Consider the following 17,027-nt stretch of genomic DNA (forward strand, 5'->3'; position numbering starts at 1 on the left):
CCGGCTTGATTCTTTTTGAATGCCCCTTATATAACTACATTTACGGCTTGTTTGGGAGCTAATTTTGAGTTTGTTTTGAAAAAGATTATTGCTCTTTCTATTTTGACAACTTGGTTTAATAATGAGTATTTTGGCTATAGGTTATCCAAAGCTCTCTTTCTTTCATTTGTTAGCTCATGCTTTATTTAAGGTGGTGTTATTTATGCGTGCAGGATTCTCAGGATATTTGCATTATGGGTTCTGTTGTTAATTTTATACCTTTAACTTCTGTTTGTTTTAATGTTTCTAGTTTGTCTTTGTATGGTATATCTTTTTTGGCTGGTTTTTATTCAAAGGATTTAATTCTTGAGATGGTATAAGATGAATTAACTGTTAGATTTTTCCTTTATTTTTTTCTACAGATTTAACTGTTTCTTGCTCTTTTTGTTTGTTTTATTATTCAATAGCTGGGGATAATAATTTTTATTCAAGATTTTCTTTTGATGATAGGGGTTACTACATTTCATTTGGTATAATTGGTTTATTATTTGTTGCTGTTTGGTAGTAATCCTGTCTTAATTTTTTCTATTCCTCACATGATTGCTTTACCTTATTATTTGAAATTTTTAACAATTAGGTACTTATTTGGGTTATCTTATTTCTGAGTTTGATTTTTCTCATAATATATTATTAGGACTCATTACCCTAGACATGATACCATTTATGGTTATGGCAAATAAGCTAACACTTAAAACACTGCCCTGAGGGATACCATTCTTCTGCTCAAAACAATCAGACAGTGAGGCACCAACTCGGGTCTGAAGAAACCATTTAGATAGGAAAGGGGAAGGTGGCCACGAAAGCCCCATGGATGCCATTGCGCAAGAATACAGTGTCTCCTAGAAGTATCACACACCTTACCGACCTGTCGAAGAATGTACTGATACAGTGATAGTTGCACAGGAAAGACTGCTGAACAGCCGCCTCTACACAGTGGACTGAAATCTCTGGAATCCACACTGAGCATGGTAAGGAGTTGTCTGGTCTCTAACAACCAGACCAGACGACGGTTAACCATTTGTCCCAGGATCTTTCCTACACAGCTTGTTAAGGCAATACTCCTGTAACTACTGAGAGGTGTACTTTCAAGGTTTCAGGAGAGGTATCAGAACTGCTTCCCTCCATGAGTTGGAGTAGTTGCCTGTCTGCCATATATGATTAAAACATTTGAGGTGGTTTTCCTTTAACGCCACTGGCACATGTCGAAGCAGACAGTACCAGATTTGGTTGTGACCAGGTGCAGTATCACGAGTCTCAGACAGTGCCGATTCGAGTTCCCTAATTTTTGCAAAATGTTTGCCCAGTGCCTGAGCAATGTCTCTGGGCACAGTTTGGAGATACCCCTGTTTCAGCACTGCTGCTATTGGTAAACAGCTGCATTTACTAGTAATCCTCCTAATGGCTTCCAATACTTTTGTAGAACAAGTGGAATGGTTAATAGACTCCAAGAATGTTTGTTATGACTGTTTTTTGCTCTCCTTAATGACACCTTGAGCCTTGGCTCTCGTGACTCAAAAGGCAGTTGTCCGCTGTAGGATGGCACTTAGACCTTCGAAGGGCCACATGTCTGGCCCAGATGGCTGAATTGCACTCTTCTGTCCACCAAGGTACAGGTCGCCTCCTAAGAGGACTGAAAGACAGGTATAGAGATGTCAGCATGATGGATCACACAAGTTATGTGGTCCACCCATTCCTGGACGCTGTCATGGTGTTCAAACACAGCCAATTGACTGAACAGTGCCCAGTTAGCCCTGCCAATCATCCATGATGGTGGCTTCTGTTCCAGCAACACACAATCCAGTAGGTGATTGAGGATTGGGAAGTGGTCATTGGAATGAAATCCCATGGTGAACAGAGTTGGCGAGGGCTGGAGAGCAGAGAGAGAGGTCGATGACCGAGAATGACCCAGTAGCAGTGCAGAAATGAGTGGGAGTACCAGTGTTAGGATGCACAGCTATTGAGATGTCAGGAGGCTCTCCAAAACCCGACCCTGAGGGCAAGTAGAGGTCGAGCCCCACAGGACATGACAGGCATTGAAGTCTCCCAGGAGGAGAAATTGTTGAGAGAGTTGTTCCATAAGATCTGTGAGAGCTTCTGAGTCTACTGCATCCAGTGGTGACAAATACGGAGAGCAAACAGTAAGCCTCCAACTTGCATGAATTCCACCTGCTACTGCTTGCAGGTCAGTAGCCAGGGCGAGAGCAGAAGAATGGTGTGCATTAGAGACAAATCCTTTGACCCCTCCTTTGGCTCTTTCCCTCAATAGGCCATCCTTGTGATACAGCTTATAGCCCCATAGCACAGGGACGTCTGTATGTTTAAAATGTGTGTGTTTTAAACACAAGCACAAGGGGTGTGCCTGTGCTAAGAATTTCAGTTCCTCCACATGAGTCCTGAACCCATTCAAGTTCCACTGTAGTATGGGAGACATGCCATTGATGTGGTTTTAATTTACCCTTATCTTTGCACTGGGGAGGTGAACCACTTTTAGAGCGAGGGTGAGTGGAGGGGATGCCTGGAACTGAGGCATCTAACTCCATGATGTCCTCCTCATCAGTCAGACATACCAGAGTGACGTCTGACTGTGCCTTGGACAGCTTGTGACCTCAACATCGGGATCCTTTCCATGCACTCTGTCCCGTCAAGGATGAGGGCGAAATGGGGCACTGTGAGGCACTATGCTTTGCGTGTGCCTTCTGGATGCTCACTGTGAATTTGTTGTTGGTCTTTTCTGTTGCAGCTGCCTGGATTACTTTGTCCTTAATCTTTTTCTCTTGGGGTGTACATGTGCAAGTACAGGTGCTTGTGGTGGATACAGGCACACTGGATGTTGTCTGTGTTGAAGTGTCCACCTTGGGAATAGGTTTCTGCACTATGGAAGAAAATGAGGTGGCAGAGATGGGGTTTCATTGCCTTATATTCCTTTTTCGCTTCCACTTGGTCACTTATTTCCTGTATTTTGTGTTCCTCAGCAAAAACAGGGCAGCCTCGGCTACAGACTGGGTGGTCCGCAGAGCAGTTTACATAGATCACTGGAGATGGGCAGTCAGTCACAGCATCATGAGCTGCTTTTCTGCACTCTCTGCAGATCACTGTACCTCACGGTTGTATGGCTGAAACAATGGCATTTATAGCACCACATAGGGTTTGGTATGTAAGGCCAAATATTAAGTGAAAAGAACTGGAGCTGAGAAAGGTGTGCCTCTCAAAAGCAATATCATATTTACCCAATGTCTGCGATTTCTTAAGAAGTTCCACCTACTTTGACCTGTTAGCTTCGACTAATAATGAGCCATTACGTAGTCATTTTATAGATTTTAAAGTGTCAGCAAGGCCTTCCACACCCTTATGGATATAGAAGGGGGACACTTTTTCAAATGTCGCATCCTTCCTCTTAATCACCAAAAATTCATTATTATTCACAACTCCATGAGCGCTGTTACTGAAGTCCAAAGAATTATTATTACCAGGAGGACTAGCCTCTCTGATTCTCTTGATTGGGAGTACATCCTTCCTGCTGGGAGGAGAAGATGATGATTTTGAGCATTTCAGCTTGGTCCCACAAGCAGCTAGGGAAATAAGCGTCCACTCAGACAGAGCCCTGCATGCCTGAGTAAGCCTTATATAACTGAGGTGTGGCAGGTTGCCCACTAATGACTGTTCCATGCATCCCATCAGTGTGCAGCACACCTCAATTTTTTTTTAAATTTAATTTTTTTTATAGTGGTTTATTCTGTTCTTGCGATCCGGGTGGTCAAGGCAAGATCCCTGGTCCCTGAGACACACAATGTTCCACCACCGTGCCACATGGTGCTCGCTGAAGCATACCCAGAGTTTACAGTGATGGGGGACTGGCAGCACTTACTAGTCCCCAGCTCAGGAATGCTGGAGTTACCATGCCCTTACCCAGCACATGAATGCTGAGACCCTGATGGCGCATTTTCTGGATAAAATTCTTCCATATAAGAATGCACTAAGCTGATGGCAGCAATAAATCCGTTGTCTGTATCCAAATGTTCAAAGCTAAGCCAGTTTTCACATGCATGAAGAGGCGGAAATCCTTTTGAGCAATGATCAGGGTGTGCAACAATGTTAAAAAATGTCTCTGTTGAACTGATGCAAAAATGTTGGTGTTTGCTGTGAAGATGTGGCTGGGTGTTGTGTAAAAACATGGAACCAATAATGAAGGAATGAGAAGACTTTTTAGAAGGCTAAACCCATTTTCAGAAAATGAAACAATATACTGCAGAACTGTGCTTCCATATTAAATAAAATTTACAAAATCAATTCCTTTTGCCTCCCAAAAATACACAGTAGTCAATGTCTCTGGCTGACAGAGTGGCCCCAAGTGTAATCTGCAGAAACAACCTCACGCTAATCAGTAAATAAAGTAAACTTCACCTGCCTACTTGCAAGTTATTTGACCATACAATTTATAATAATAAATGATCTAAATCATGATAGAGGCACCAATCTTTCAGTTGCTGAATGTATGTGATGTATTCTATATTTGTGGCATTGTGATCGTGTAAGTGTATTGAGTGCTTCTAGGTCTGTGTTACTCCATTTCACTAATCCAAATGAGTAGGTCAATATTGGTATAGTGTAAGTATTTATAGCTTTTGTCTTGTTTCTTGCTGTCAATTCTGTTTTCAGTATTTTTGTTAGTCTTTGTCTATATTTTTCTTTTAGTTCTTCTTTAATATTTGTATTATCTATTCCTATTTTTGTCTGTATCCTAGATATTTATAGGCATCTGTTTTTTCCATCGCTTCTATGCAGTTGCTGTGGTTATCCAATATGTAGTCTTCTTGTTTGGTGTTTTCCCTTGACTATGCTATTTTTCTTACATTTGTCTGTTCCAAAAGCCATATTTATATCATTGCTGAATACTTCTGTTATCTTTAGTAATTGGTTGAGTTGTTGATTGAAGAGAAGAGCAGTAGTCAAAAGCAGGAGGAAATGAAATCTGTGCTGTTAAATGTCTATATTCCATGCATTAATCAGATACAAATGGATAGCTGCCTTGCTTTATTTTTGTTTGTTGTCTCCATACTGAAATTCTTGTCGTCATAATTTGACGTCTGAATTTGTGCAAGAATTTGAAGGTTTGTAATAACTGATGTCTATCAGGATCCATCAGATGCTTTGTGGAAACATCTTAAATTACAGTCACCACATAGAATAGTAGGAAAAAATGAGGTTGTAATAAAATATTATTATTTTATATATGTAAAAAATCAGTGGGGAAGAAAAACTATTGCAGTAAACAAGTACATACCAAGTTTAAATTGTAATAGCCGGTAAAATGAAGTGGGAATTGTTACTCTGTACACAGACATGTCAAAAATGTGAACATAACTTGGTCAATGTGACTCATGTTTTCCTGATATATATTAGTGATGTACTGCATTACAGATAAAAAGAGAGCAATATAAGTGTTGTGACTTGTGAAGACTTTTTTAGGATATTCACTAGAACTGTCATTTCTCAGACAGTCAAATGTTGTAGCAATCAATTTTCACACTAAAGAGTTATAATAGCTGGGTTTGCTGTGTCTGCTTGATCTTTAGGTTTCAGATAAGTTATTCCATGTGTAAGTTTATCAGGGAATGTGTATGGGTCTGCAATGTAACTGTTAAATAATTTAGTTAGATGTGAATGTGTTGAGGTGAATTTCTTTCGCCAGAAATTTGCTATTTTATCTTTTCCAGGGGCTTTCCAATTGTGAGTAGAATTAGTTGCTTGGGTGACTTCATGTTGTAAAATTATCACTTCAGGCATTTGTGGTATCATCTTGTACGTATCTGTTTCTGCTTGTATCCACTTATTATTACATTCCACTTATTATTATTATTATTATTATTATTATTATTATTATTATTATTATTATTATTATTACCACTATTTTCAGAAAAGTATACTTACTTTGCTACTTGAGACCTTGTTTCAAAATCCAAGCTCTTCATTGATGTGCGTATTTCAAGGCAGCCAATGTACTGAAAGAGGTAAAAATATTTTAATTTTTGTTTGATATTACTTACAACATTCCTTAAAATCATTAACTGGTGAAGAATAACAGACTTAGGTAAAACTAACACTGACATGTAGTAAGTCAGCTGATATGCTTACCATGTCTTTATATTATAACAAAGAGAAATAAATCATGGCATTTGTGAACTGCTTGTATATAACGCGCAAACTCCATTATTCAGTTATCCTAGAAATTATAATATGAAACAGACAAAACAGTATTCACATAATATATGTAATTTAGTTAAACTGTTGGCCACTAAGATAAATAAGAATCAGTAGAAACAGTTCTATTTCACACAGTTGACAGGAATAATCTAAATTTTGAAGACTCAAATTCAAAATAAATAATTCTTGCACTTGTCACAATCTAATGAGGGACTAAAAGGATTCTTTACCACACAAGCTATTCCAAATAAAAATAAATAAAATCAATTACACAGAAGATGAGTAAGGAATACAGACAATGTTTAAGTGTAGTGGTACGTTTCCCCACAAGCTCAAAAGTAGCTATCACAATGAACTAATTATGTTAGGAGCAAGAATTTACAAAAATGAAAATGTTACTGAGATTTCCTTGCGGACTGATGCACAACTAAAAAAACTTGAGAAACATTAGCTTTTGGAGCATTAAGGCTCCTTCACGCAGTAATAGAAAGTGTTTAAAGAAATGGAACAATTGATGACTAATGCAAGAAACATTATTCTCTGTTGAAAGAAATTAGTAATGGAGAATTTTACAAACATGTATTGGTTAGAGTCAACTGCTCTGAAAAACAACATGAAGTTTAATCTACAGGTGCCGTCACTTATGTTTGTATCTGCCACTAACCACTTTGCCTCAGAAGTAAAAATTATCTCCTAGGCAGGATTTTCTAGATCACAGCAGTTTTACTCATTTTAGGACACAACAGCAAACTGGCTAGTTACCTAACAGTTATATTAGCACTACACACTGACTGATGCAGCTGGAGCCATCTGTTTGGATGCCATGGAACATTATGCAAAATGATCAGCGGTTAATCACAGGCCGCACCAAAGATTCCCTCCCCTCCCCCCCCTCCCCCTCCCCCGCCCCCCCCCTCCTCCCCAAGACATTATATGATTACCACATTTGATAATGATTTGTGAACGTGGAAAAAAGATGAAGTAATACCAGGAAATGTAGATTCTCTGAAGACGCATATTCATCTTCTAGTATCTGTCACCATAGAGGCTGAATGCTCGCCAGATGAGATGTTAAGGGGCATCGGGGCTGTGCAGCATTGTGCTCACACACCAAGAGCGCCATCGGCTCACAACATGTGTGTGCTGTGACCAACAAGCGTACCACGCGGCCTATATACAGGGTGTTACAAAAAGGTACAGCCAAACTTTCAGGAAACATTCCCCACACACAAAGAAAGAAAATATGTGAACATGTGTCCGGAAACGCTTGCTTTCCATGTTAAAGCTCATTTTATTACTTCTCTTCAAATCACATTAATCATGGAATGGAAACACACAGCAACAGAATGTACCAGCGTGTCTTCAAACACTTTGTTACAGGAAATGTTCAAACTGTCCTCCGTTAGCGAGGATACATGCATCCACCCTCTGTCGCATGGAATCCCTGATGCGCTGATGCAGCCCTGGAGAATGGCGTATTGTATCACAGCCATCCACAATATGAGCACGAAGAGTCTCTACATTTGGTACCGGGGTTGCATATACAAGAGCTTTCAAATGCCCCCATAAATGAAAGTCAAGAGGGTTGAGGTCAGGAGAGCATAGAGGCCATGGAATTGGTCCGCCTCTACCAATCCATCGGTCACCGAATCCGTTGTTGAGAAGCGTACGAACACTTCGACTGAAATGTGCAGGAGCTCCATTGTGCAAGAACCACATGTTGTGTCATACTTGTAAAGGCACATGTTCTAGCAGCACAGGTAGAGTATCCTGTGTGAAATCATGATAACGTGCTCCATTGAGCGTAGGTGGAAGAACATGGGGCCCAATCAAGACATCACCAACAATGCCTGCCCAAACGTTCACAGAAAATCTGTGTTGATGACGTGATTGCACAATTGCGTGCGGATTCTCGTCAGCCCACACATGCTGATTGTGAAAATTTACAAATTGATCACGTTGGAATGAAGGCTCATCCGTAAAGAGAGCATTCGCACTGAAATGAGGATGGACACATTGTTGGATGAACCACTCGCAGAAGTGTATCAGTGGAGGCCAATCAGCTGCTGACAGTGCCTGCACACGCTGTACATCTTACAGAAACAACTGGTTCTCCCGTAGCACTCTCCATACAGTGACGTGGTCATCGTTACCTTGTACAGCAGCAACTTCTCTGACACTGACATTAGGGTTATCGTCAACTGCACGAAGAATTGCCTTGTCCATTGCAGGTGTCCTCGTCGTTCTAGGTCTTCTCCAGTCGCGAGTCATAGGCTGGAATGTTCCGTGCTCCCTAAGATGCCGATCAATTGCTTCGAATGTCTTCCTGTAGAGACACCTTCGTTCTGGAAATCTGTCTCGATACAAACGTACCGCGCTACGGCTATTGCCCCGTGCTAATCCATACATCAAATGGGCATCTGCCAACTCCGCATTTGTAAACATTGCACTGACTGCAAAACCACGTTCGTGATGAACACTAACCTGTTGATGCTACGTACTGATGTGCTTGATGCTAGTACTGTAGAGCAATGAGTTGCATGTCAACACAAGCACTGAAGTCAACATTACCTTCCTTCAATTAGGTCAACTGGCGGTGAATCGAGGTAGTACAGTACATACTGACGAAACTAAAATGAGCTCTAACATGGAAATTAAGCGTTTCCGAACACATGTCCACGTAACATCTTTTCTTTATTTGTGTGTGAGGAATGTTTCCTGACAGTTTGGCTGTACCTTTTTGTAACACCCTGTATAAGCAGTCACCCAGCACACAACCTCTCAGTTCAGTGTTCACGCTGGGTACTGTCGTCAGACCTACTATCTTCACTGTACTGGAACTGCTTGACAACTACCTTGCTTGTCAACCAGTTACTCTAACTGGTTGTGTCTTTGATTTGTCTCTCTGCTGCTTTTTGTCTTTTTGTGATTGTTGTGGATATAGCTTCTCACAGCTCCCCATTGTTGTCTAGGTTATTTGTCCTTAGCCTGGTCTGCTGTTTTCTCTGCAGTCAGTGTGTCACATTTTGTTTGCCCATTGTTTGTGTTACTTCCCACAGATGACTCACCTGCCTAGCTGCTTCAGATATCCAGCTACCCATGGATAAGGCATTGGCAATGAGGAAAAACGAAGTTATTTAGTAGCATGGATGTTAACCTGGTTTGTCTGCTGGAGTAACAGCAGCAGTTAATGCAGCAGCAGCAGCAGCAGCAGCAGCAGCCAGCAGCAGCCAGCAGCAGCCAGCAGCAGCTCAAGTTAGGTTTGTTATAAAAATCACTTCAGCTTCAGGTGAACACACTCAGAACACCGAGGCCCAGTTGCACCAGGCCGCAACACCACCTGCTACTGAAGCCGCCCCCCCCCCCCCCCCAAGTCCTCTGACACTTCCACCTTTCAATGACACTACGGTGAACTGAGACACATACTTGGATTGTCTGAAACAGCATTTCACAGCGTTTCGAGTCACAGGTGCTTCACTGCAGTGATAGTTGTTTTTATTTTGGGATTCACCAGAAAATTTCTTCTCTGGTAGGTGGCCCCACTGTCAGAACCTATAGCACTCTTCATTCGTGAGATGTGTGTTCTGTCACAATTTGGCTGTGTGACACTTCTGTGGTATCTGAGCCTCTCGTCACATCTTGTCGCAGATTATGGGAACTGCTCCCTTCGTGTCCACAGTGTTCTTCCACTCATTCCCACGCAGACTGTCCAGATTGCTGGGGGTCCTGCACGCTTAGTGGCAAAGGGGCACCTTCAATTGGTGTGTTGCAGCTGCACAACATGCTTCCTTCCCGACCCACGTGGGCATCAGGACACCATACATGTGTTGCAGTTAGAAGTCCCATTGGATGACCTTGTCATGTGGAAGTTATGGAAGTAATTTCTCATGGTCTGCATTTATACTGAGGATGTCCGTTTCCAGATGGACACAGGGGCCATTGTCTGTTTGATGAATCTGGCAATGTATGCAACACCAAGCTTGCCCGTGTTCTCTCTGCCCTTGTGGTGTTTTTTGGCCTACAGAGACAGCTCTATTTCCCTTCGTTGGCAGCTCTTCATCACAGCAGCCTCCAAACACCTTAATGCCTCTACACTGTTTGGGTTTTCCATTCAAGATGAAGTCAAGGTCATATCTGCTGCAGTCCCTTTGCAGGAACTGGAGGATCTTCGTCCAGCATTTGCATCTTTATTTAACCTGAATTTAGGGAGTGCCTCAGATTTTCAGACACACACCACACTTCGGCCGGGAGCCATACCTCATTTTTTCTGTGGCGGACCCATTCCAGTGGCCTTATGCAATGTGGTGAAGCAGTATCTTCATCATCTCCAGGCTGCTGGATTGGTTGGTTTAATGATTAAAGGGACCAAGTTACAAGGTCATCAGTCCCTCTTCCTTGGATTAAGCAAACGAATGAAACCACTCCACAAAGAAGGGCCTCTGTGCAAAATCCAAGGGAAGAAAACCTCAAGGTCTATTGACAGCCAGCAAAGCCTACACAAAGGAAAAAGGAAGAAGAAAAGGTGGGAAAAGAAGAAAGGCATGTGAGGTGTCCCAGTCATGGAATGCTGGAGGCCACCCACTATTTACCAGAGTCACACCTCCAAACAATACCCAGAAAAGACTTGCAACATGGACAGGGTGAGAAAAGCAGAGGAAAACAAAGAAAGAACATCAAGTCAAACAGAACACACGAGAAAAGGGCACAAGAGCACGAGAGGGGGTAGGGTGAGGATTGGGGTGGCCCAGCAAGGAAAGACAGCCACTGCCTCTCTGGGGCAGAAGAGGCAACAAGGCATCCTGCCAACCCCTTAATGAGCTGATAAGGCTGAGGTGATCTCCCTTAGAGAGAGTTGCAAAAACCCCCTTCACAAATAGACCATAAAGCCAGGTGAGCCACTGAGGCATCATCTGTTAAGACCAGGGGTAGCGGAGTTAAGATGATTAAGCATCCACTGCAGGGTGGCCAGGTTAGGCCGGTCCTGCCAAATGTGGATCACTGTCAAACAGGTGCCACAATGACAGTGGAGCAGATCCTCACACAGAGCAGATGAACATGACTAATCCAAGTACAGCTGATGCGGAGCCGCAAAGGGTGGTGGAGTCTTTGTGACTGGCCCTCAAGGAGGACTTCCAAAAAATTTGTAGTCTTCCTTATCACCCGCAGTTTGTTCAGCAAAGTCAGAGTATGCCATTCCATATTATAAATCGTTAGAACTTGATGGCATAATACTGATTAAAGGATTGTTTCCGGAATACCAATCTCAAGAAGCGGCTTGCTGGTGACCAAATTGGCCAGCCTGTCAACAAGTTCTTTCCCTGGGATCCCAATGTGACCTGGGGCCTAGACAAAAAGCACCGAGTGTCCACATTGATTGAGGGCAAAAAGGGAATCCTGGATAGTCAAGACCAAAGGATGACGAGTGTAACATTGGCCAAGAGGTATTAAACCGCTCAAAGAGTCACTACAGATGAGGAAGGACTCACCAGTGCAACAAAGAATATGCTCAAGAACATGAGACATGGTTATCAACACCACCGTGAAAACATGCAGCAATCTGGAGTTCATTATATTCTGCATGAACATAAGCAAAGCCAGTGTGACCAGGAACAACTTATGAACCTTAAAACGTGTTGAAAATGAAGAATTGGCAGCAAAAGGTCTCATGATGAGCCAAGTCTTTCAGACCTTGTAGTAGGTCAAGATAGAGCTGCATACAGTGGATGCACTATGGGGGTGTACATGACTGAGACTGGAGAAAAGGCGATAGAGGGGAAAGCTGGAGTTCTGGAAAAAAGGGAACAGATGTGGAGGGTGGTGATAACCCCAGACCTGGGCTGCTGTTGCGAGAGGTGGAGCTCTGTGTCTGGAAAGAGCAGATGCTCCGAGCAGCAGCTGATGTATAATGCATAAGCAGTTAACTGTTGCTTACTTAGAACCCGCAATGTGGAACCCTTACCTCCACTAGGAGGTTCCAGTCACTAATGTTGAAGGTGACACCAAGCTGTATGCAAGACTCCCATAATCTAGACAGAACTTTACCAACGCTTTGTAGAACTGTCTCACAGCAGAAGAGTTTGTGTTGCTGAGCCACCAAAGAGCACTGAGGTGCGACCAACACATCTGCCTTAGTTGAAGATGGAAAAGCCATGTCATCTGACCAACAAAGACCAGTCCCAAAAACAGGTGAGAGTCCACCTCATTGAAGAACTGACCATCAAGATACAGATCCAGATGGGGACCGACTGTGCAGTGACGACAAAAATGCATTAAGCAGGTCTTGGCAGCTGACAAACGGAAGCCACGAGTGAGAGCCCAAGTGTAATGCTACCTGCAGTCTGCATTCAGCAAAGACCAGAGCGGATGAATAAAAGTAAATGCAAAAATCATCAGCGTACAAAGAAGGGGGACCCTCGAGGCCCCACATGACCATAAATAACCACTAAAAAGAGAGGGACGCTCAAAACAAAACTGTGAAAACCCCATTCTCCTGCAGGCAGGGGGTGCTCCAGGAGGCACCAACTTGTACCTGGAAACTGTGACATGAAAGAATGTTCCAAATAAAAATCAGGAGTAGGCCATGGAGGCCCCACTTATGTAAGGGGGGAAGAGTGTGGTGGCTTCACGTGGTATCATAAGCTTTATGCAAATTGAAGAAGACTGCAACATGGTGTTGACACCAGGAAAAAGATATTCAGATAGCAGACTCCAGGTGGACTAAATTATTTGCAGTAGAGCAGCCTTGGCAAAAATCACCCTGGGTTGAACCCAAAAGGTTCTTGGATTCAAGAATCCAAGACAGCCTTAGACTCATCATATGTTCAAATAACTTGTACAGGACATTGGTTAAGCAGATCGGAAAATGGGTGTCCATCTGAAGAGGTGGTTAACCTGGTTTCAAAATTGGAATAATGACACTTTCTTGCCACTGGGAAGGGGTATTATAAGGCTACAGTTGTGGGGAACGAAAGTTAAACGGAGTCATTCCAGACTGTGTCTGAGAAGATGGAATGTGGGTGGACAATGGACCAACACTGAGGCCTGGGCAAAATGTCAAACAAAATGTTCAGTTTGGGCTGTTGAGGATAACACCATTCACAGAAAGTCACGGGACACTTTGAGGATGGCGGCCAATAATGCAATTAATCTTTGCCCTTACCTGCGAAGAGGAATTATGTGGCTCTATGGCAGTGACATATCATTCCCAACAAATCTGTTTCTGGTGTTTAAGAAGATAATGGGGCTGGGCATGAAGCCATTCAAAAGGCCAGCAGGAGATGGTTGAGAGATGGATGCCATTTGTAGCACTAGAGGGCACAAAGGCAATCTTTAGCAGCCAATCTTCCCTCGGGAAGAATCTGAGGAACACGGAATAGCCAAAAGGATAGCATCGGTCAAACTCCGTATGGACTCACCAATGCTGTCGTGTGGTGGGACAGTTGGGATGGCAGCTGAGGAAAGAACACCTCAATTTACATTAGTAGGCATCAAGGCAAGTGAGGCTGAAGAAAAGAAAAGACAGTCAGAAAATGGTGGCTGTCACACAAATTATCATGAACTCCCTAAAGAACAAGAACCCTAAAAAGTTTTGGTCATATGTAAAATCGGTAAGCGGATCTAAATCCCCTATTCAGTCACTCGTTGACCACGATGGCACCGAAACAGAGGACGACCGAAGAAAGGCAGAAATACTGAATTCAGTGTTCCGAAACTGTTTCACTGCGGAAAATCGTAACACGGTCCCTGACTTCAGCCGTCGCACGGACGCCAAAATGGAAAAATATTGAAATAAACGATATCGGAATTGAAAAACAACTGCTATCACTTAGTAGCGGAAAAGCATCCGGACCAGACGAGATACCCTTAAGATTCTACAGTGATTATGCTAAAGAACTTGCCCCCTTTCTATCAGCAATTTATCGTAGATCGCTGGAAGAACGTAAAGTACCTAGCGACTGGAAGAAAGCGCAGGTCGTTCCCATTTTCAAGAAGGGTCATAAATCAGATGCGAATAATTATAGGCCTATTTCGCTTACGTCAATCTGTTGTAGAATAATGGAACATGTTTTGTGTTCTCGTATTATGACGTTCTTAGATAATACAAATCTCCTTCATCATAACCAACATGGATTCCGCAAACAGAGATCATGTGAAACTCAGCTCGCCCTATTTGCCCAAGAAATTCACAGTGCCGTAGACACTGGCGAGCAGATTGATGCCGTATTCCTGGACTTCAGGAAGGCATTTGATACGGATCCGCACTTACGTTTAGTGAAAAAAATACGAGCTTACGGAATATCGGACCAGGTTTGTGATTGGATTCAGGATTTCCTAGAAGAAAGAACACAACATGTCATTCTTAACGGTTCAAAATCTGCAGATGTAGAGGTAATTTCGGGAGTACCGCAGGGAAGCGTGATAGGACCTTTATTGTTTACAATATACATAAATGACTTAGTTGACAACATCGGTAGCTCCGTGAGGCTATTTGCAGATGACACGGTTGTCTACAAGAAAGTAGCAACATCAGAAGACTCGTACGTACTCCAGGAGGACCTGCAGAGGATTAATGCATGGTGCGACAGCTGGCAGCTTTCCCTAAACGTAGATAAATGTAATATAATGCGCATACATAGGGGCAGAAATCCATTCCAGTACGATTATGCCATAGGTGGTAAATCATTGGAAGCGGTAACGACCGTAAAATACTTAGGAGTTACTATCCGGAGCGATCTGAAGTGGAATGATCACATAAAACAAATAGTGGGAAAAGCAGGTGCCAGGTTGAGATTCATAGGAAGAATTCTAAGAAAATGTGACTCATCGACGAAAGAAGTAGCTTACAAAACGCTTGTTCGTCAGATTCTTGAGTATTGCTCATCAGTATGGGACCCTTACCAGGTTGGATTAATAGAAGAGATAGACACGATCCAGCGAAAAGCAGCGCGATTCGTCATGGGGACATTTAGTCAGCGCGAGAGCGTTACGGAGATGCTGAACAAGCTCCAGTGGCGGACACTTCAAGAAAGGCGTTACGCAATACGGAGAGGTTTATTATCGAAATTACGAGAGAGCACATTCCGGGAAGAGATGGGCAACATATTACTACCGCCCACATATATCTCGCGTAATGATCACAACGAAAAGATCCGAGAAATTAGAGCAAATACGGAGACTTACAAGCAGTCGTTCTTCCCATGCACAATTCGTGAATGGAACAGGGAAGGGGGGATCAGATAGTGGTACAATAAGTACCCTCCGCCACACACCGTAAGGTGGCTCGCGGAGTATAGATGTAGATGTAGATGTACTGAATGAAAGGGAGGAATCCAGGGCTATAGATGGAAAATCAATGGCCGAGAAAATTCCTTTGTGCCACATTAAAGTGTGTGGGAGCTCAGTGTCAAGGAGGCAGAGATCAACACCTGCCAGTAGATCTTCAATAATCCTGTCCCTCGTCAGGGGTCACAGTACCACCCTACAGTGAGTTATGGGTGTTAAGGAGAAGGAATTGGAAGGGGAGCAGGGCGGAGGGGGGGGGGGGGGGGGGGGGGCTGTCGAAGGGGGGCAAGAAGAGCTAGGAGCATGCGAGGCCGGTCCGAGGAGAGATACAGATTTCATATAATTACCACAGCAGGGTGTATACGACCCGGGACAACCGGGAGATCCGGGAAAAACCCGGGAATTTTTTCATCCGGGAGAAAACCGGGAAAAACACTGGAATTTTTTTAGAATTCTGGGAATTTTTCCATTGTTTTAGTTTTCAGTTAAATTTTTGTGATTTTGACTGCTAGGAACGAATACTCCAACAAAGGATATTACTGAATCCCACTTCTGCAGGATAATACTGCAGCAACAAAATATGAATGAGAGGGGAAAAGAAACCAAAAATAAAACTTACGTTGCAAAGGAAATATGCCATATACAACAAAACATAGTGCTCATACAAGTGTCTGCCAGCAGCAAAGTGTGTCAAAGGCTTTAGGAAGACTACGCAATGCTTCCTAATGACAAATGGCCTCTGATGAGCGTGACGTAACAGCTGTTTTGAGTCGCGTATGGGTAGTCACTTCTCCCGCTTCTGGCTATGGATGTGTGGCTGGGCGCCACTACCTAATATTTCTCCGATTCGGAAATATCATAGATCCGCGGCTATGCACAGTCTATACCGTGGGACCTATCTCTGCTGTACTAGGGCTGCTTGATAACTGTCTTGCTTGTCACCAAGTGATATCTTTGGTTGTGTCTTGGATTTGTCTTTTTGCTGCTCTTGGCCTTGCCATTATTGTGGCAACTGCTTTGCATTGTGCCTCATTGTTTTCTAGGTTGGCTGTTCTTGTTCTGGTTTGTTGTCTCATCTGCAGTCTATCACATTTTGTTTGACTACTGTTAGTTTGGGTTACTCTTCCACAGGCGGCTCACCCGCCTGGCAGTCTCCTACATTTCTTCTGGATAACTGCGGATATAGCATATTTTATTGTTAATCAGGTGACTCCATATGACCCAGCAGACCATACCAACAGCAAAGCACAAAGAGGGAACTTTTTCACAACTAATGCCAACCCTGAAGAAACTTACAGCTGAACATCCATCCAGCGGGCATTGCAGTGGGCACAGAGAGTAAGGTTAACCAAGGTCTATACACTGCAAGCTTAAGTGTCCCTAAGTCCAAGGCTTTTAATGAATGGTACACTTGGAGCAAGTCTGTGTTCTGTAGCTGAATGGTTAGCATGGCTGTCTGACATGCAGAGGGCCCTGGTCCGATTTCTGGTACGCTAGGGATTTTT

At 43.1% G+C, this 17,027-nt stretch overlaps 1 protein-coding gene across 2 annotated transcripts in view; it reads right to left on the reverse strand.

The window, feature by feature from the left end:
* LOC124797928 (SHC-transforming protein 1) overlaps nt 1–17,027 on the reverse strand; it is a 99,172-nt gene that overhangs the window by 72,186 nt on the left and 9,959 nt on the right. For both annotated transcript variants that reach the window (XM_047261062.1, XM_047261061.1), the window contains exon 3: nt 5,968–6,038. In XM_047261062.1, the coding sequence (XP_047117018.1) occupies nt 5,968–6,038 (71 nt within the window). The remainder of the gene's footprint in view (nt 1–5,967; nt 6,039–17,027) is intronic.

The sequence above is a fragment of the Schistocerca piceifrons genome, chromosome 5, assembly GCF_021461385.2.
Source record: "Schistocerca piceifrons isolate TAMUIC-IGC-003096 chromosome 5, iqSchPice1.1, whole genome shotgun sequence".
NCBI classification, from domain to species: Eukaryota; Metazoa; Arthropoda; class Insecta; order Orthoptera; family Acrididae; genus Schistocerca; species Schistocerca piceifrons.